Below are 19,304 nucleotides of genomic sequence, written 5' to 3'. Positions count from 1 at the left end.
CAAAAATTTGATATTGTATAGTTGCGGATAAAATTAAACTTTATTGTCTTTCTTACCGTTCTTCAAATTAATTTTTATTTTAATTAAATTTTATGATTTTTTCGGTAATTTATCAATTTAAAACGGAATAATTGTTATTTAAATCATAAATTTTCACGGTTAGTCCCATAAATTTTAAAAATTTTAAATAAAATTATAAGTTTTCAATTTTTTCCAATCATGGTCAAAATTAAAATTGTCGTGACACCAAAATCACGTTGTGCAAGACAAATCATTGTCATTTTAATTAACTTTAAATATAAAATAACGTCTTTTTGTCCAAAATAATATCGTTTAGTGTTACATAATACATCATATATGATTTTGTCATATTAATTTCAATTTTAATAATATAAGTCAAAAGTTAATAGTATAAAATTAGTTAGTAGTTGTACCATAATGTTGAATTCGAGTTATATACTATTGGGCTAAAGCCCGTCCGGCCCATTGCACGATAAGGCGCGGGAAATATAAAACCGGAGGGAAAAGAAAAGGCAAATTCCGCGCGGGAACATTTATATCAGGAATTAATATTTGCTTTTACTTTTCCGCCTCGATAAAAACCGATATTTACCTTTTATACCCAGTTCCACAATACAAAATCATTACAGCAGAACTCTTGGTCAATTCCAATTCTCCAAATTTCGAGCCCTAATTCAGCTATGGAGGGGAATGGCGCGAAGCGACGATTGGTTCAAGCGACGCTGTTTCCTCACAACGAGACTGCAATTAATGCCAGTGAAAACGGCCTCTCCGACAGAGAAGATGCGGTGGTGGAAGAGGTGGATGAGGAGTGGTGTGGAAGTAGCAAAAAGCGGAAGGGAACTAAAAGGAAGGGCAATTCTAAGCTGAAAAAGACGCCCCGAGCTAATGCGAAGAAGGTACCTTTGTAGATTGTATCGATCACATCATGCATTGTCCTATTTATGATATTTGCTGGTGATGAAAAAGGGGGATTTTGTTTGAGTTTAGTATTTTATAACAATACATGCGTGTGAATGTTTTGATAGGAGGTAGCATATGAAATTGGGTGCTCAAATTACGATATATGTGTGGGAAGAAGAATATTTTGCGAATTTGATTGGGGGAATTCCTTGGAGTTTTAGTTGATAGGAAAATTCCTTGGACAAAGTCAGTTGATAGGGTTTAATACTTTATAAACATTCAGCTCAGCCATTATTTTTGTCTGAAGTAAGGTGCTATGAAAGAAAGTAGTTGTGGATGACTTTGCTAATCAGTCTAGACGTATTAATGTTTTGGTTGAATGTTTTCTCTTAATCTAGATAGATCATTTATCGAATGAATCTGCTTATGATAGAGATGGTTTCTGGTGCGCCTTTTTCCAACGTTTGTAATCCAACATTTTGGGAAGTTCATCTACTTGGAGGATCTGCATCTGTGTATGACAAATACGGAACTTCCAAAGGGACCAATTTAAAATGCAGTATGCTGAGTTTGGACAAGGATATAAGTTGGAGCATAATTGCATGATTGTGGTTATGAATTATACTAGGAAAATGCTAAACAGTAACTCTATGGTGACATTGTAGTTTTAACCTAAAAGTCACAAGTATGCATTCTAAGGATTCAGACATTTGATATTATCTCAAAATCTATAATATATAGTACTACCTCTGTCCCATGCTACTCACATTTTGCTTTTTCGGCCTGTCCCTAACTACTTACACTATTTCTATTTTAAATAAGAATTAGGGTATTTAATTCAGATATTAGAGTTAATTAAGTGTTCCCTTATTACACTTAAAGTGCGAGTAGCATGGGACAGAGGGAGTAGTATGTTACAAAAATTGGTCTCTTCATTAGTTAGGATTCTTATATGCTGCAGTGGCAGCACCAGTTGATATGGTAAGTTAGGTTGGGTGATCTAGCTGCTGGTTTTAGTTTCGAGGGGGAGTAGGGGTGTTGGTCCTCTTAGCAGTTGATGGGCAGATCTGCATTTTGTGATATTACTCCATTCTGATGATAAATAACTCAGGCTCGAGTAAATTATATGTTTATCTATTTATTAGTTCCAAAGTTAGCACATAATGTTAACTGGAACGGAAAATTCAAGAGAAAATCAATTTTAATTGCCAAAAAGTGCAGCAGCAAATTTGTCATTTTTTGAATTCAATCCAAAGTATTTCATAAATTGATTTTCAAATTCAGCTGTTCATGTGGACTAATTTCGTTAGTTAGCTATCACATTCTTCATTCAACATTGATTTGAATAAATGTAAATAGTAAGTGGATGAAGTTGATAAAACTAAACATTTTGAGTTAAATTGCAATAAATTCAAAGAAACCTTAATTTATAATTTTATATTGATTATCTATCTTATGAATGCACTATTTTGTTTATTCTTGACTTTTCAGGAGATAAATGGTAAAGAAACTCCCACAAAACATGTTAATGCCAGTGACTCCCCAGTTATTCCTAGTAAGTCCATACCCAGCCGCAATTCTCATGATAATATGTCGTAAATAGGATGAGGAGTAGAGAATGCTACTCCTTGCTTAGCCAGTGAGCTATTTCATAGAAAGTTACAGTTGAGGATCAATGGAGTACTTATTCCATAGGCATGCTTACATTTTCTTGCAGAGTCGAGTTTTTTTGTGAAGGTCTCTGAGCAGCGTCAGCTGAAAAGGCAGCAAAACCAGCTGGTATCCGCAGAATCCCCTGAAGAAAATGGTGATATCTGTTCAGTCCCCAGCTTTGTTGCAAGTATGTTATTACCATGCGATTTCTGAAAGTTGAACGGGCTCTGATTCATACATAGCTGTTATGTTGTGTCACACTTGTTCTCTTCCATTTTCCATCTCAATGAGATGCTGCTGGTGGCTTATCTCCTTGATATTTGACATCATGTCTATACTATTTACTAACTTACTATCATTGATAAAATTATCCTTAGATGGTAGGACTACTCCTCAAAAGAAGAAGCAGCAATGTAAATCAACCCCGAGGAAGGAAAAGAGGAGTTCAATTTCCAGCAAGAAGATGAAAAGGGGCAAAAGAGAATTACAATTTGATCACATCCAATTTGATCTTCCATCAGATGAACAGCCTCTGCAAAAACTCCCCGATGAAATATTGGAGGCAAAATTGACAGCAGATGTATAATAACCTGATAGCCCTCTCCCACATGTCTGTGCTTTTTCTGTTTAATTTGGTATAGAAGAATGTTTATGTTTCACCAGATGTGTGTATTTGACTATTCAGGAGATAGAAAATGGCAAAGATGCTCCAACAAAGCAAGTTAATGTTGGAGATCCCCCAGTTGTTCTCAGTAAGTCCACACCTAGCTGCAGTTCTCATGATACGTTGTCTTACATAGGATTAGAAGTAGAGAATGCTACTCCTTGCTTAGCTAGTGAGTCTTGTCATAGAAAGGTACAGTTAAGGATCAATTATTTACTCATTCCATAGTCTTCTTTCGTTTTTTGCAGAGTCGAGTTTCTTTCTGAAGGTCTCTGAGCAGCGTCAGCTGAAAAGGCAGCAAAACCAGCTCGTATCTGCAGACTCCCCTGAAGAAAAGGGTGATATCAGTTTAGTTCCGAGCTCTGTTGCAAGTATGCTGTTTCCATGCCAAGTTCAGAAAGTTGAACGGGTTTTATCTATGAGATATTTTACATAGTAAGAAGAAGACTATACTCTTATACTAACTTGCTATCATCAATAAAATTATCCTTAGATGGTACGACTACTCCTCAAAAGCAGAAGCAGCGGGCTAAATCAACCCCAAGGAAGGAAAGGAGGAGTTCAACGCCCAGCAAGAAGATGAAAAGTGGCAAAAGAGAATTACAATTTGATCACATCCAATTTGATCTTCCACCAGATAAACAGCCTTTGCAAACACTTCCTGATCTAAGATTGGAGGCAAAATTGACAGCAGAGGTATATTAATGTGTGTTTTTGTGTTTAATTTGGTATAATTTGGTATAGAATGTTTATATTTAACCAAATTTTGAAGAATTATTACATTTCATTATTATATTATTAGAGGTGGTCTCAGAAATTCTCATGTTTGTAGGAAAACACACGCATATTTTCTGGACGACAAATTCATCCCTTTTTTTTGTCAAGGAAAGGGGGGAAAACAAGTCAATCGTTGACTGATCCAGAAAGCAATTGGTCCTCTATTGAGAGAAAGGAAAAAGGTGTTGCTTTCAAACCTATCCATGTATTTGAGAATGTTCAGGTATGTTCTCCATTTGTCTTTTACAACCAGTACTGAGGATGTTCTTCTGCAGTTCTGCTACACATGCAAATGTTTTAAGAGGTGATTTCTTGTTTAAAATTTAAATCTGCACGCAGGACTATCATTCAACTTTCAATTGGGGACATTGGATATTTTCTGAAAGAAATGCAACCAGTGAGCTGCAATGCGGAAGCACACCACTTTATGAAGGATCCACGGCTTCCTTAAATTTTGATAACTCTATGAATGTCCCACTGTTCGCCCCAACATCATTACACCAAAACCCTCATCGGTGTCCTGTACCACAAGAACAGGTTTCTAATGTAGATCAGGATTCAAACATAATGCCAAAATGTACAGAGGATGTGCCTGCTGGATGTATTGAATCTGTATTGCAGGTAATATTTAGTAGCTATATTTGACTTGTGGTTTAGCAGTGTGATCTACATTACATGATGCACACTTGATGTACTAGGAACCCCTTTCTCTTTTGCCAAATATTTTCGTATGCCGTGTCAAGAGAATGATTACAATATTTTCAGGATCATAAATGGGAAAGTAATGGTTTTTCCAACAAGATTCACTTAGGTGGGAACTTGGATAGTCAGCTTGAGGAGAAACTTCTCCAGGAAAGGTAATATGTTTTGATTTGTTGTTATATCTTATGGAATGTATTAAAGAAAGTATCTGAGGAGGAAAATTTGTTAGAAAACCTTATTTTTAATTTCATTTTGAAAAATAGTTTCTAAACTTCACATTGTTAATCTCTATATTTTACATTTCATTGTCCTGAATTTGTAACTTGTAGCAAATGTTTGCATTGTGCCCCATGCATTGGACACCTGAACACCCGTAGGAGTTAAGAGTGCTTTAACATGGCAGAAATGAATGTGAATTATCTCTTGTTTTGTTACAAACCAGGATCATGTCTCATTATCATACGAGTCACAACCAGCCTGAGAATTGCCTGTGGACGGACAAGTACCAGCCTCTGAATGCCAAGCAGGTTAGATCTGACACATGATCTCACAAAATTCCAGTCTGATTCCTAATCTGTTGTATGTTTTTTTTTACAGTTAATTACATAGGTAAGATAAATTCATCATAAATAATGTGACTTTCTGAAACTTACAAATATCTCACATCAATGTTCTATGCAATTTGAAGCAAAAGCATACTGCTTAAGTTGTCTATCTCTTTATCTATATGTCATAATCCATCTTTTGGACTTATCTTTTCTAGTAAAAAGTCGTAAACATGGTTTTCTTGCCAGATTTGTGGTAACCCCGAATCAGTGAACTTTTTAAGCGAATGGCTTCATCTTTGGCACACAAGGGGTTCTCTGATCATTAGGGGTTGCACTGACGAAGTAAATTCTACTCCAAAAGATGATGATTTTGATTATCAGCAAAGTGATGATGATGGTGAAGAAAGCTTGAAGAATGTTCTTTTAGTTACTGGACCTGTTGGGGTATGCAGTATTTATTTTTAGCTTTTCTGTTTACAAAATTTTAGTTCATATATCTGCTTTGAGTTAGGGTTGTTATTGAACGTAGTTGATATGTTGCGTGTACAAGTTTGAGGCTTTGAGCTTGAATCTGAAAAACTAAGCTTGAGATTGAGTTGAACTTGATCAAGCTTAATGTTACGTGCTTGAGCTTGATCTGATTGAAAGCGGGATGAACTCAATCTTGATTCAATCCTTTATTATATGAGTAGTATAAAGCATTAGTAAATAATTTGGATTATACTTATTACTTTGTTGTTTCTTGTAGTTAGGAGTTAGGACATACTATATGTATAAACCTAAAATATTTTGAGGACGAAATTCTTGAGCTTTTGTGAGGTTTGGGCTCCTTGTGAGCCAGGTACTACTGAGCTCAATTCTATCCCCAGAGCTACTTGAAAAGCTTAAATTCAAACTACAACTTTGAGCTGAGCTTTGAGTTAGTCTCCAAACCAATCCTGAGTAGCTTGTACTTTGTCCTCTCATTGTCGGTTGGCACCCTCACTTTGGGAGAATTCATGCTTCATTTCTATTTTCATTTCCCCTCTTTTTAGTTGGTACAGTGCTGCCACTAGGGTTATTAAACAGATGACTAACTTAAGATAGTCTTCCTTCCCGAACTGTGATTAACTTGATGGAGATGTCATACAAAGTCAGTTTTAAATTTCATCTATCATACTGTCACATAAATGTTATCCTTTCAGTCTTAGTTTCTTCCAGTTATTGAATAACTAATGCATTAGTTCACCACAAGTCTTAAAGAAAAAAATAAAGTGCCCTTGTTGAATTACATTGCTTGCTTTGTCTTGCAGTGTGGGAAATCTGCTTCCATCTATGCTTGTGCCAGAGATCAAGGATTTCAGATTATTGAGGTACTGCTTATTGGAGAGTAAAATAGCTAAGTTTTATGTTATGTGAAATTAATACACCTTCCATCCCCCAAAAGTAAAGAATGTTTGACTTGTGCCGGTTTTCGAAAAATTGTTGGTAGAAAATGTGTAGTTTTTTGGTGAAATTAACTGAAGGGGCATGCTTATTAGTTGAACTTTATTAATTCTGTTCCGCCAGTTTTTACTTTTTAGTGTGGGCACACTCAACTCAACGAATGAAAAACACTTAACTGCAAGCTTGTAACATAGTTTCAGAGATTATGTCCGTAATTTCATTGTTCACATGCCTCTTGCCAATATTTATAAATTATGCTGTAGTGTTCATTGTTTTACTAGACAATCAAGTATTACTTGAATGTGATTAGGCACCTGCGCTTTCCCACTGACCACTAGAACAAGAGGACTATATGTCATAAAATTCTGTATATGTTTTTATGCTTGACCATATTTTATGTAGTATGTGTTAATCTTAAAAGTTTCAAATGATAATTGGATGCTTGTTAAGATCTTGGCTGGTTCATGATATATCTGTTTTGTTTACCTTTCTTCCTAGATCAATGCATCAGACTGGCGTAGTGGAGCACTAGTGAAGCAAAAGTTCGGGGAGGCTGTTGAATCTCATTGGCTCCAACGGTTTGTCTGAAAATCAATTTTAGATTTCTTATAGTGCCAACCTTTGAGAAACCACATTTTCTGCAACTGAGTGAATGCATACATTGTAAGCATAACATGATGTGACAAGAAAAAGTGAAAAACTAGAATCCAATTGAGTAGCTAATATTCTTTCAGTTTCTATGTGCTTCAAGACGAGCAGACGATCCCTTCATCACCGGGTTAAAACAATGTCAAGAAACTGATTAATCATAGATTGAGTATAATATGGTCCAAGGTTTCCTTAGTTGTACTTGTACCCACCTATGTCATTTACACAGTACAGGCTGTACTGACTTACATGAAAGGATACACAAGTTAAGAAAATCTAAACAGATTTCTTCCGTGTCTTCTTTGTCCTTAGACTTCCATCACCACCTAAGTTGCCTAATCAAGGCCTTCCAAATGCATATTTAAAAGTTGCATGCCCAAAATAGAAACTGTGGTTTGTACATCATTATTGCTTGAGCATAATCAAGGACATGAATTTATATATTTCTGATTTGACTCGTTGAAATGGATGTTATAGGCTTTCTGGAAGTTCATTTGTTTTTATGACTTTGATTAATATGAGTAGGATGCTTGTTTTGTTTCAGCACAGTAGAAAATGGAACAAGTACAGAAAATAAATCCTTATCAAAGTTCTTCAAGGCCGTTGACACTGATATGCAATGCTCCAATGATGAAGTAATTGAACTGATACACTTACCAGATGAGGAGTCGGGGGATGTATATTCATCACCTAAGAAGTCAGTCAACAAGAGACCTACTAATTGTCAGAATGAGGTTAAAACCTTGATTCTTTTTGAAGATGTGGATGCTGCGATTTCTGAAGATCATGGCTTTATATCTACTATACAGCAACTTGCAGTGACTGCCAAAAGGCCTATGATATTGACAAGCAATAGTAAGACCTTGTATTAGTAATTTTCCCTTTCTCGCCTCAAGCTGACTAACATCTGTTTATCAATTATTAGGTGGCAAACCTGCCCTCCCGAAAAGTTTGGACAAGTTGGAGTTAAATTTTTCCCTCCCATCAGCCGAGGAGCTACTTGGACTTGCCAATATGGTATGAATTGCCAGTGATTTTATTGTAAAATCCTGTTTTGGTTATCTCTCATTAACACAGCATTCTGCTGCCATTTTAGATTTGTGCTGCAGAAAAAGCTGAAATTCATCCTTATTTGCTTCAAAGATTTGTCGATCATTGTCGAGGAGACATCCGCAGAACTATACTGCTACTCCAGTTCTGGTGTCAGGGTCAAACTCTTAGGACAGGCAAGCTTCATCAACTTGTTTCTTCTTTGCCATATTAGTCTAAAAAAACAAAGGAATCAAGTAACCACATGCAGAGTGAACTTGGATTGTCAAACGGCCTCATTTAAACTTGTTTTTATCTTTTTTTTCCCATTTGAATATTTCTATTTCGTTATCCAGGGAATGAACAGCCAACGACATATTGGCCAGTTCCATTTGACCTTGATGCTGGACACCACATTTTACCAAAAATAATACTTTGGGCTTGTCCTTCACTGCTCTCGGAGCTGGTGGAAGTAGAGATAGTCAAGTCTTTGGCTTTGATAAAGGAAACCGAATGTGTCATGGGTGAAATTAAGGTTGGTGAGGTAAACTATTATAGCTCTGAAGATATACGTATGCAAGAAAATGAACAAGACCCTATTGAGGTGAAGAAGGAAAAGATGTTAAGCTTTCAGTCACTTAATGACGCAGAATGTACACCATGTGAGGTTGACCCAGAGCTTTTGGATATCTGTTGTTCTCCAGTTGCATCGACTCAGAAAAATAGCCGGAGAAGGGTTAATACAGTTCTTTCCTCAGATTCTGAAGATGATTTTGCATGTGGAAGCATTCCTCTCGCTTCAACTGGTGAATTGCATGAGATGAAAAACACTTTTCATTGTCTATCCACTGAAATACATCACACCCCAGCTGAGCCAGTATCTCAATTCAAAGTCGACAATTTGGAAGGAAGTTGTTCTCGACTTCCACAAATTGTTGATAATTCCCTTGTGGAGGCTGCAAGCAGATTACATGACATGTCAATTGTGCCAGAATCGAATTTTGTCCATGAGACGGAGATTATCCATGAAACAGAGTTATTTTCCACAACTGTAACTTATTGTAATTTTTCCAAAGAAGCAGGATCAAATTGGGCATTCCAAAACCAAGATTCAATGCCCGACCTCAAAACTGCTTCTGATTCTCAGCTGGCTAAATCTTTGCATATATTCCCGAGTGACCTTGAATTGGTAGGAAGCGATTTTGTTGCTGTTACAGCTTCTGGCTGTCAAGAAGAGGTTGGGGTTTCTCTTTCAAAATCTGAGCCGGATGTTCCTAGAGAGTTTCAACTTTTGGATGAATGTAGTCGAGTGGATATCGTGAGGACAATGAAATCCCTAGACTGTGCAGTAGCTGATCAGAAAATTGATATCATGAAAGAAACATGGAAAAGCCTGCATAATCAGTCTGGGGATTTCAAAAAGTACGTCACTGCAGAAGAGAGATCTGCTTGTCAAATTTTGAAATTTTCACATGGAATGAGTAATTTGATCTCAGAGGCTGATTTATTACTTAAAGACTGCCACAATTTATTCTGTGTAAGTACACTGTCCATTTTGATGCACCTTTTTCTTTACCATTCAGATGTGCATATTGAATATAGGTTTGTCTGCCACAGGATTCTCTGCTGCCATTGATGATTCCTGGTGAAAAAACACATTCCTATAATTATGAAGATAATCAATTGGAGATGTCATCAATTCTAGCTCAGCATGGAATGTGCTACTACGCTAAAGAAATTGCTTCGTTACGGTCAATAACGGGATGCCAAAACAATTTGGATTTGGCCTCAGAGATGTTGTCGTCCTCAGAAAACTCAGTTGCATTAGGCAAACTGGCTAGCCAGAACAGGAGAAAGGTCGATAGATCTAGTACAGAAACGACGGAATGCTCCTATATTCTAAAAAGGTATGAGATTAAACTCACTTGATGTCCAATCTCATTCACTTACACTGTTGTTTTTCCTCTTTAGAAGGCGGAATAAAAGTAATTAACCGGGCTATTTGTTAGCATAAGATACCTCGATCCCTTTTTGCTAGTGCTACCTATATCCCCCGATGCAACTAATTCCAAACTCATCTTGTTTTGAGAAGCAGTGGATCAGACTTAGCCCTCGACGATATACTTCAGACTGCAGTCCCTTCAAGGTCATACCTAGCTGCTAAGGGTAGTGCATTTCATGAATACATCTCAACATTAGGCCAGATTTCAAGATATGAAACCTCTCGTTTGTCCAACTCCGTCGAAAATAAGAGAAAGGGAAGAAGGTATGAGCTCTCTGTCAAGCTACCTCCTGCAATGCTAGAAATTTATTGCTATGCTAGTAACATTATCTTTGTTTTGCACAGAGGTCGTGTCCCTCAGAACTATTTGTCTGGTTCGTTAGCAATGTCATCGGAGGAAATACAGTTGCTGGATCGGCATACCAGCTACGCAGAAGGTCATCGTCCTGCTGGTGATGGAAGTCTCAGATAATAAAATCTCAGGCAACATTTATTTGCATAGTTCAAGCATGCTGATTTCTATGGGTTCTCTCTTGACAGAATAAATATTACTTTCTTGAAGGATGAAGCCATGTCCTGTCAAGGGAGGTTCATTGATTTTCTTAACAACAGGATATTGCTAATTGTAGTTGTTTTTTTGTTTATTTTTGAGTTAGAATTTTAGGCCCAGTTGTAGCCTTTTAAAAGGTATAGTGATCTGGCTCTTGTTGTTCAATTAAATACGACGGGAAGTAGCAATAAAAGGTCATATTTATATAACATGCTTACAAATTTTCGTGTTCATTCTTATGCTTAATAGATATGTTGGATATTAATTTTAAGTTGATCTCTCAAACTTTTTTGAAGAATCGAGTTATGACCATAAAATTTGGAATACGCCAAATTTCTAATGAAGAAATAAAAATTCATATATTTGTTGACCAAAATTATAAAATTGGATAAAATATCCATAAACGTTGAGATCCTATAATATAAAGTCACTATTTAACAACAAAAAAAGAAGGCTCTTGCAAGATCAAGATCATCCTTTATAATATTAATTTAGATCAATTTCCGCTAAAACGCAAGAATTATGTACCGACATGGATTAATAATTTAAAGCACACAAATATGTATCAAAAGCATCAACTCTTCAATTTTCTTCCTTTTTTCTGCTGAAGGAGAATCTCCCTTCAAGTCTTCAATTCTTTAAAATATTACTTTTTGTAACATAGTATTCTCTATGTCCCAACATAATTGATGCATTTCATGATGACACAAGAATTTAAAAAGTACTAGCAGTAGTATTCAGTGAGTTAAAAAGAGAGAATAAAAGTTAAATTTTGTCAATAGAGTAAATGTGTCAGTTTGGAACAAACAAATACTCATCACTATTTGGGAAGAATAAAAAGACACCTCAAAACGAAAAGAGAGAAATGAGCATATCAAAAGACATTAGCATTTGCAATAGGTAAGAAGTTAGAAGTAAGCATATCCAAAGTTAGAAATGCTTACATAGCTAAGAAGCAAAAGCATAGTTGTCTGAAGAGATCAGCACAATTCAGTCTCAAACTTAAGTGAAATCCCCATGCTGAAGAGCTCCAGCTTAGCCCCATAAGGCACATTCACTCTCACCACATCTTCCACAGCCTCACAGAATCGACAATAGGGCCCACGGACCCTCCGGCCACCAACCACCGTTCGCTGGATCACACCCACCACATTCTTGCACTTCCTGCATATGTGCATCTGGGATGAATCACTGGGGGTGAACAGCCGCTCGTGCAGGTTGGCTGCTGCACCGTGGGCTATGAGGCAGTCTCTTTCCATCTCACCAAACTTGATACCACCGAAACGCTTCCTGTCAGCCACGGGCTGACGAGTAAGAGGGTGCACCGGCCCGGTGTTCCTGAACTTCACCTTGTCCTCAGCCATATGGGTGAGACGCTGGTAGAATGTCGGGCCCATGAAAATGAGAGTTTCGACTTTTTCGCCTGTACGTCCATCGTACATTCTTTCACCTCCCCATCGGGAATACCCAAGCCTGACAGAATGTCAGTCATATAAGTTGCAGAATCTAGAGACGTTACAACACTGTAAATGGAACAAGAACAGGCCAAAACAAATATCATGGGTAAGGCAATTCAATATAGAAATCTTTTCTTCAAGTTGTTTGATATGATCCAAGGGAATAAATCTTCATACTTCCACTGATTTAGTGTGAGAGTAGGTTGGGGGTGAAAAATCAGCGATCGACTTACTATCTACTAATGTTGTTCTAGAAAATAGAAAAAACAGGAAGACTAATATAAATCAGAATTACTTATAATGAATCAATAAATAATTAACTCTTTGAACAGTTCTAACTAATAAGCATAACTTTTTCTGCCCTAAGATGATGTATTCAATTACCAAAGATGAAACATAAAAATTAGGAGTCAAATAACATTATATTCACAAATAAGGTGGAAGCCGCTAGCAGTTACACTTTCATTTCCAACGCTTCAAATAATCTATTATGAAGTCAAAAAATAAAAAATCTCTAGCATTGATAGATAAATACCTGTGAAGTTGGGACGTTATATCTTCAACAGAAGGAGTGGAAAATGGGGTTGCATATTTGAGTCCACCACCAAGTGCAATCCCTTTGCCTAGGGCAGCCTCCAAAAGTTGTCCGGGCATTTGTCGAGAAGGAAATGCATGTGGGTTTATCACAATGTCTGGAACTATTCCTTGTACGGTAAAAGGAAAGTTCTCCTGAGACTCCAGAAACCCCAGAACACCTTTCTGCCCGTGCATGCTCGAAAACTTGTCCCCCAGGCATGGAGAGCGAACCTGGAAGACCCACACGTGTAGCCAACAACAACACATGGGAAAATTAGCATAAAGTGCATTACAGATTTGGTCTTCTGTGGGTTCACCCACAAGAATGCATTTTATATATCCCAGTGTAAACAGCACTAGTAGTCCCTTAAAACAGTCACATGCTTCAGAGCATACTTTGATTTCGTCATTTCATTGATGAGGCAAAAAGTGCGAAATAGGAATACACAGTGTATCATACTACTATCTAGCATTTGAGCATACTTACTCAGCTGGAAAAGTGTATCATACTCTTAAGCATCTATTTCATGGAGTTACTGAGGCAAGGAGTTCTAAATTATGTTCCCTAAAGAAGCCTGCTCCTAAAGACGAGCAGTGTCACACAATACGATTCTCAAAGAGCTATTCACTAAGGTAGACTACTCCAAAAACTGTACGAATACATGATACTCCCTCCGTCCATGAAAAATAGGGTACTTTCATTTCCTGCACTCGTTTTAAAAAAATGATAATAAATAGTTAAAGTGGAGAGAAAGAAAAGTAAGAGAGAGAATAATATAGACAAGAGACTTCTCTACATTATTCTCTCTCATATTTTACTTTCTCTCCACTTTAACTATTGATTATCATTTTTTTAAAACGAGTGCAGAAAATGAAAGTGCTCTATTTTTCGTGGACGGAGGGAGTACATAGTATGAAGCCAGAGAATCAGCAAAGAGAAGCAAACAAAGAGTATCAAGAGAGAGAAAAAGTCGAGGGAAATCACATTAACTAACAGTAGACCACAATCACAGAGTGTATTTCAAGTTGACAAGTGTGAACAAGCAGAAATTGTATGTACATAAGAAATGCTGGATTAAGCAAGGACAGGGAAGGCAGTTACATTCCTCATATCATAACTAATGAACAGATCTAACGGCATATTTTGCTTTTCGTGCTTCTTTTTAACATTACATTTTTTTAGAGAGAATAGTGAGACTAAAGTTCTGAAATATAAATTTACCTGTCTTAAAGATACAACCGCAAAGTTCTTTCCTTCATCATTGGCTGACAGCACAACCTTTTGAACCATGCCCCGTTCTGTATGCTTGAGCTTGATGCTATGATCGACCCCTGAAGCAGCATACTTGCCGATGACTATGTCACCAGTTTGGAGATTTGCTCCAATAAAGGGAAAACTGTCATCATCAAGGCTGTCAACACGCCCAACTTGCTCTGCATCTTGCCAAAACTAACAAATTCATCAGTCTTGGTCCTTTTCCCCACTACATCTGAATTTTCGACTTCAGCTTTATAACTCCTAACATGTTCAGTTCTGACGCCACGCTCTAAAGAAGCACGGTTCATCACAAGAGAGTCTTCTTGGTTGTATCCAAGATGGACATTGACAGCCACAATAGCACTCTGTCCGTTGAAGAAATCAGGCTGTGGCATCATCCCCTTGTGGTGTTCAGAGTACCTTGACTTCCCTAGGCAATCTGATAGCATAGTTCGGAAAAGAGGCCTCTGGGGATAGTATAGCTGATGAGAGTTTGTATCAACTCTAATGTTGGGGTTTGTGGTCGAGTACCCTATGGCTTGCTGAGAATGCTTGGCGGATTGGTAAAGAACTCTCCTAGCATGATCATGATTGGCAAAAGGAACTATTCCACAGCTCAAACCTAGTAGGAATGAACTATCAAACTCGCAGTGGGTATACTTCACAGGTGGGTTATCTAACTCAGCTGTGAACATGTAGTCAATTCCCCACGCAGTCTGACAATCTTCCTCCTCCTCTGGTCCTATGAACTCAACTATGCCGTTATCCAGAAGGGACTGAAATAAAAAGTCTCCTTTCAAATCTTTAATCTTCTTTAAGTTCTGGACAACAAAGAGAGGGCGCAGTATCCTTCCAGCATCAGCAAATATACGCACTTCATGCTGATGCTTATCTCTTTTGATCTCAATCTACAACAGAAAAAAAAGAAAAAAAAAAGAAATCAGTACACAAGAAATAACATATTACAGCCACATGTCTCAATTTAGAAGGGAACTGCAGCAAAGCTCAAGCTTACAGCACTAAAAAAGATGTCCCACGCTGAACATTCACCACCCTTAAAGAGATATCATTATGTTTTCAGCTTTTACATATTGTCGGGGGTAAATGTGGATGCTAGATGCTTCAGATTACAAAGAGAGAATAGTCTCAAGGTAGAACAAGAATGCTTTCATACATATCAACGTAGACGAACGTGTATAATAAGAGACGTGCAGATTAGACAACACTACTGATCAAACAGCAAAGATGATAAACTTTAGGAATTGTGAATATTTTAGGAATTGCGTGATGTTAACACGAAAGATAAAAAATATAAACAATATTGAAAACCAGAAGCCAAAGAAAAGCAGCAGCAAGTCTAGATTTATTCTGGATTTCCAGCATGATTAACCTACTGCAGTAATGGGACATCATATTGAGTTGAAGACAACCTGCTGAGGTACTTCCATTTTGCGACGCTTGTGTCTCAGCTTAGCAACAAATGATGACGAATCTTTGCACACTCCAACCCAATCTCCATCCAGAAAAACTTTGTGTCGTCCACTGAGCAAACAACAATCATCATCAACCAAATTTTCCATTCCACACTCAAGAAATTTTTTTAGAATTCTTTCTCGTCCCAGCATATTATTACTGACAAGACCCAGGCTGGCCAGATTCTTGACCAGACCACAATTTTCTCCATCTGGTGTAGAGAGAAAGCAAACCTTGCCCCAGTGAGATGGGTGCCTGCGCCAACCAGTTTGACAATCATTAGATACTTATTTTCTTACCAAAAATATACAATGCTGATACCAAGCTCCTTATAATGAAATAAAACAAATTATGAAAACTTACGGGTATCTAGCATCACCAACCCTGCCTGTGTATGAGACCTGCTGCCGAATTCTTCTCATATCACACACTGCCTGCAAAGAATTTGTTCGCCTGAGATTAGCAACTACACCAGACAGCCTTTCCATTCTCTTATAAGGGTGCACCCACGCTCCAGTTGAAAAGGCTCTGGAAAGACCATTAGTGATGATCGAGGCATCCAGGTAGTGGTCGATGGACTGCACCTCTCTATCTTTGTAGAGGTCTCTCTGTATGGCTTTAACCATTCGCCTCTCCGCATGTTTGATATGCACGGCAAGTTCTCGTTCAAGAAGTTCACCTGCCAACTCCACCCTCTTGTTCCTAAAATCATCTCTATTGTCTACTTTGCGGCGTCCTCTGTATGCATCCAGCAGGCACTTGACCATATAAGCAAGAAAAGAAGCTTTCTGCAGCCGACTCCTAAGGTTGGGAAAGAGATAGGTATGGATTAAAGCCTCCAGTGATTCTGTGGGTGGAAACTTACTGCCCTGCATCAGTTTCATGATATGCCCTACTGCATTTCCAGCCTTACGGAAACCTTCAAATTTCTTATCAGCGTTATGTATTGATGGCATGAGTATATTTGCAATGGTAGAGTTCTCCTCAGTGTCCAGACCAATCAGCTTGACCACCTCTCTATCATTTGGAACACCCAAAGCAAAGAACAAGAGCCAAATAGGAATCTCAGTGACATAAAAGTATACAGTAAGGATCTTGTCTCCGGCTTTCAAATGTTCCACTTTTGGAACTAACTTAATATACACCCTTGTCCTTTTCGAGACTGGACGGTATGCAATGGTCCAGATAGGATCTTTAGAACAACCTTTTAAGGCATATTTGCTCCTGGGCAATGAATGTCTACACCAACCGTTGATGACAATTAATCAACTGTTTGAAGCAACTATAAGCCAACAGAACAAAGAATGAACTTGGTACAGCTTAAAATGTAAAAGGATTTTTCATAATGAAGTAGTGTAGCAAAATGCCAATATTGATAGATTATGCCAACAACTTAGACTACTAAGATTACTAAAATCATTCACATATTAAGTTACTAAAAATTAATTTTCCAAGTTATTATTAAAATTTGCCATCAGTTGGGACAAGAGACAGAAATAATAAGATTTAGCAACATGAAAATCAATCTCTGCCAGTATTCCAATTTCTTACTAGTTAGTAGTACTATGAATTAATGAAACAGTAAGTCTGACCTTCTCAGCCCCCTTGATAACAAAATAACCTCCATGATCAAATTCACAATCTCTTTTTTCTTTACCATCAGGTTCGGGTCTACTCATCCAGCACAAGTCGGATTTCACCATGACAGGAAGTCTCCCAAAGTTAACTTCAGTCTGATATTCAATATTGTCTTCTCAACAACAATATCTACACCAGTTTTGAATTTGTCACTTCTGGATGGACTTTCTGTATACACCTGAAATGTTTAAATTATAAGAACAGATTGGAATCTGAAAGAGCGGAAGAGAAACAAAATGAAGGTGGTGTCAGAAATCTACATATCTGCATGAGTTAGTGGTGCTCCTCCAAGTGGGAAACTAGGGTTAGCTGACAAACTAGTCTAGAATGATTGCATTGGTAAAGCAACTAAGGTTTTCAAAAGAAAGTGTATGAGCATTAAACCAAGAATCTAATTGCTCTGTAAATTAGATAATTTTAATAGCTTCTCAAATATGCAATCAGATGCTCTACCAACCATAAAACGTAAAAATAACTATGAATACATTGAAAATATACACAATCTAAAATAATTATACTACAACGAAGAAGAACAGACCACCTATTTACCTGAAGATGAGTCTCAACTTTGATCCTGGATGAATAGGTCATATTTTGAAGATGAGCATGCCTCGGCAAAAGCTCCAAAAACTCTTTAGCACCATCAGTTGATGAAAACTTCTCACCAGTCCAGAATGTCGGGTGATCAAGCGTGACTTTTCCAAACTTAAGCGTTGCGCGCTTCCACTCACCATCTCCCCTTTTCGTAGGATCGTATCCGGGTTCGATCATAATCTCCCCAACAGAGTCAAAGACTCGTTGGATCCCATGCTTAACAAAATCATTATAAGAGTTTATCTGGTGGCTGATCAAACCAAACTGCTCAAAAAAATGCTATCGACGCCTTCTTACAGAAACCTTTCAGGAAGCTTTTGTCAAGTTCTTGCAGAGCACAGTCCACCTCATCTTCAGAATCGGAATAGCCGAAGTCTACTTCATCATCAAATTCCATCCGTGTCGAACCATTTGAAAACTTCTCGTTTATGCTGCTAGGTCCTGTTTCTTCTGTAAAATCCCACCCGTCCATCTGTAACCAAAGTCCAAACTTAATGACCAAATCAAATATCACACTCAATTTTTTATGTGCCCTAATTGGTATAAACACGGAAAATTGTGTTCATGCTCCATCACTAAAGCAAGGTAGTCAAAACTCTGTGAGCCAAAACAAAACAGCTCCGGATAATGAAGAAAATGCAGTATTTTGTGATGGCAATTAACAATTCCAGAACCACAAAAAAGTTATTTCAAACAAAATCACGTTAGATCGCACAAACAACCACTCCAAAAAATGTACATAAACCAGAATTCCCCAACAATTCTCACAAACACAAGGTCACATTGACATTTTCCATCATCCGCTTGAAAATCAAGCAACGAATCCGACATGCATTTCCATTCTGTAAAACGCACATTCCTAACACAAACGCGGGAAATATTTCGAGCGGAAAAATACAAAATGAAAAATACTGCGAAAACAAGTAGAATGGGGGAAACCTACCTTGATTCCAGCCTATTTGAACCGATTATTCTCACGATTTTTGGTGGTGAGGGTTTTTCTATTCTTCCACTTTCAAATAAGCTCTGCAATTATGTACTCCTCCTTCAGCAGTGTCAGCTTAGAGTTACAGAACATTTTCTCCTCTTTTTCAATCATTTTTTAAATTGCTTTCTTATATTATTATTTTAATTAAATTGCTTTCTTTATTTAATAATTCCATGTTTTTATTTTGCAACGTTTACAATTGATTCTTTTTTCTTCTTTTTTTTGTAAATTGCACTTTAAATTCCACTAACAAATATCAGTTATATTTTTATATATAATTAATATACAAATATGACTCATGTTTTGTTTACTTTTTCTTTACATTTCTTTACTACCACAAAATTTACATTTCTTGGTTGTGAATGACAATATTTTGAATATTATTCACAATTCAAAAT

The 19,304-nt window shown here is 37.2% G+C and overlaps 1 protein-coding gene and 1 pseudogene across 4 annotated transcripts; one reads left to right on the top strand and one right to left on the bottom strand.

Moving 5' to 3' along the window:
• The first annotated feature begins 655 nt into the window (after positions 1-655).
• On the top strand, positions 656-11,131 carry LOC121781273. 4 transcript variants are annotated; one of them, XM_042179014.1, is made up of 21 exons: positions 656-920; positions 2,416-2,479; positions 2,642-2,764; positions 2,955-3,157; positions 3,263-3,329; positions 3,490-3,588; positions 3,735-3,937; positions 4,074-4,241; positions 4,358-4,639; positions 4,784-4,875; positions 5,163-5,247; positions 5,515-5,712; positions 6,561-6,620; positions 7,192-7,271; positions 7,886-8,196; positions 8,267-8,358; positions 8,438-8,567; positions 8,727-9,907; positions 9,988-10,277; positions 10,463-10,636; positions 10,718-11,131. In XM_042179014.1, the coding sequence occupies exons 1-21, from the start codon at positions 702-704 to the stop codon at positions 10,842-10,844; spliced, it is 4,248 nt and encodes a 1,415-aa protein (XP_042034948.1). In that variant the 5' UTR covers positions 656-701; the 3' UTR covers positions 10,845-11,131. The 4 variants fall into 4 exon arrangements, with proteins under 4 accessions (XP_042034948.1, XP_042034947.1, XP_042034946.1 ...); XM_042179013.1 differs by having other exon boundaries at positions 3,490-3,612; positions 10,466-10,636; XM_042179012.1 differs by having other exon boundaries at positions 3,490-3,612.
• Positions 11,132-11,667: 536 nt separating this feature from the next.
• LOC121781274 lies at positions 11,668-18,977 on the bottom strand (annotated as a pseudogene).
• Positions 18,978-19,304: the final 327 nt, after the last annotated feature.

This window comes from Salvia splendens, chromosome 20, assembly GCF_004379255.2.
Source record: "Salvia splendens isolate huo1 chromosome 20, SspV2, whole genome shotgun sequence".
NCBI lineage: Eukaryota > Viridiplantae > Streptophyta > Magnoliopsida > Lamiales > Lamiaceae > Salvia > Salvia splendens.
This window is presented reverse-complemented; position numbering and strand designations above follow the sequence as displayed.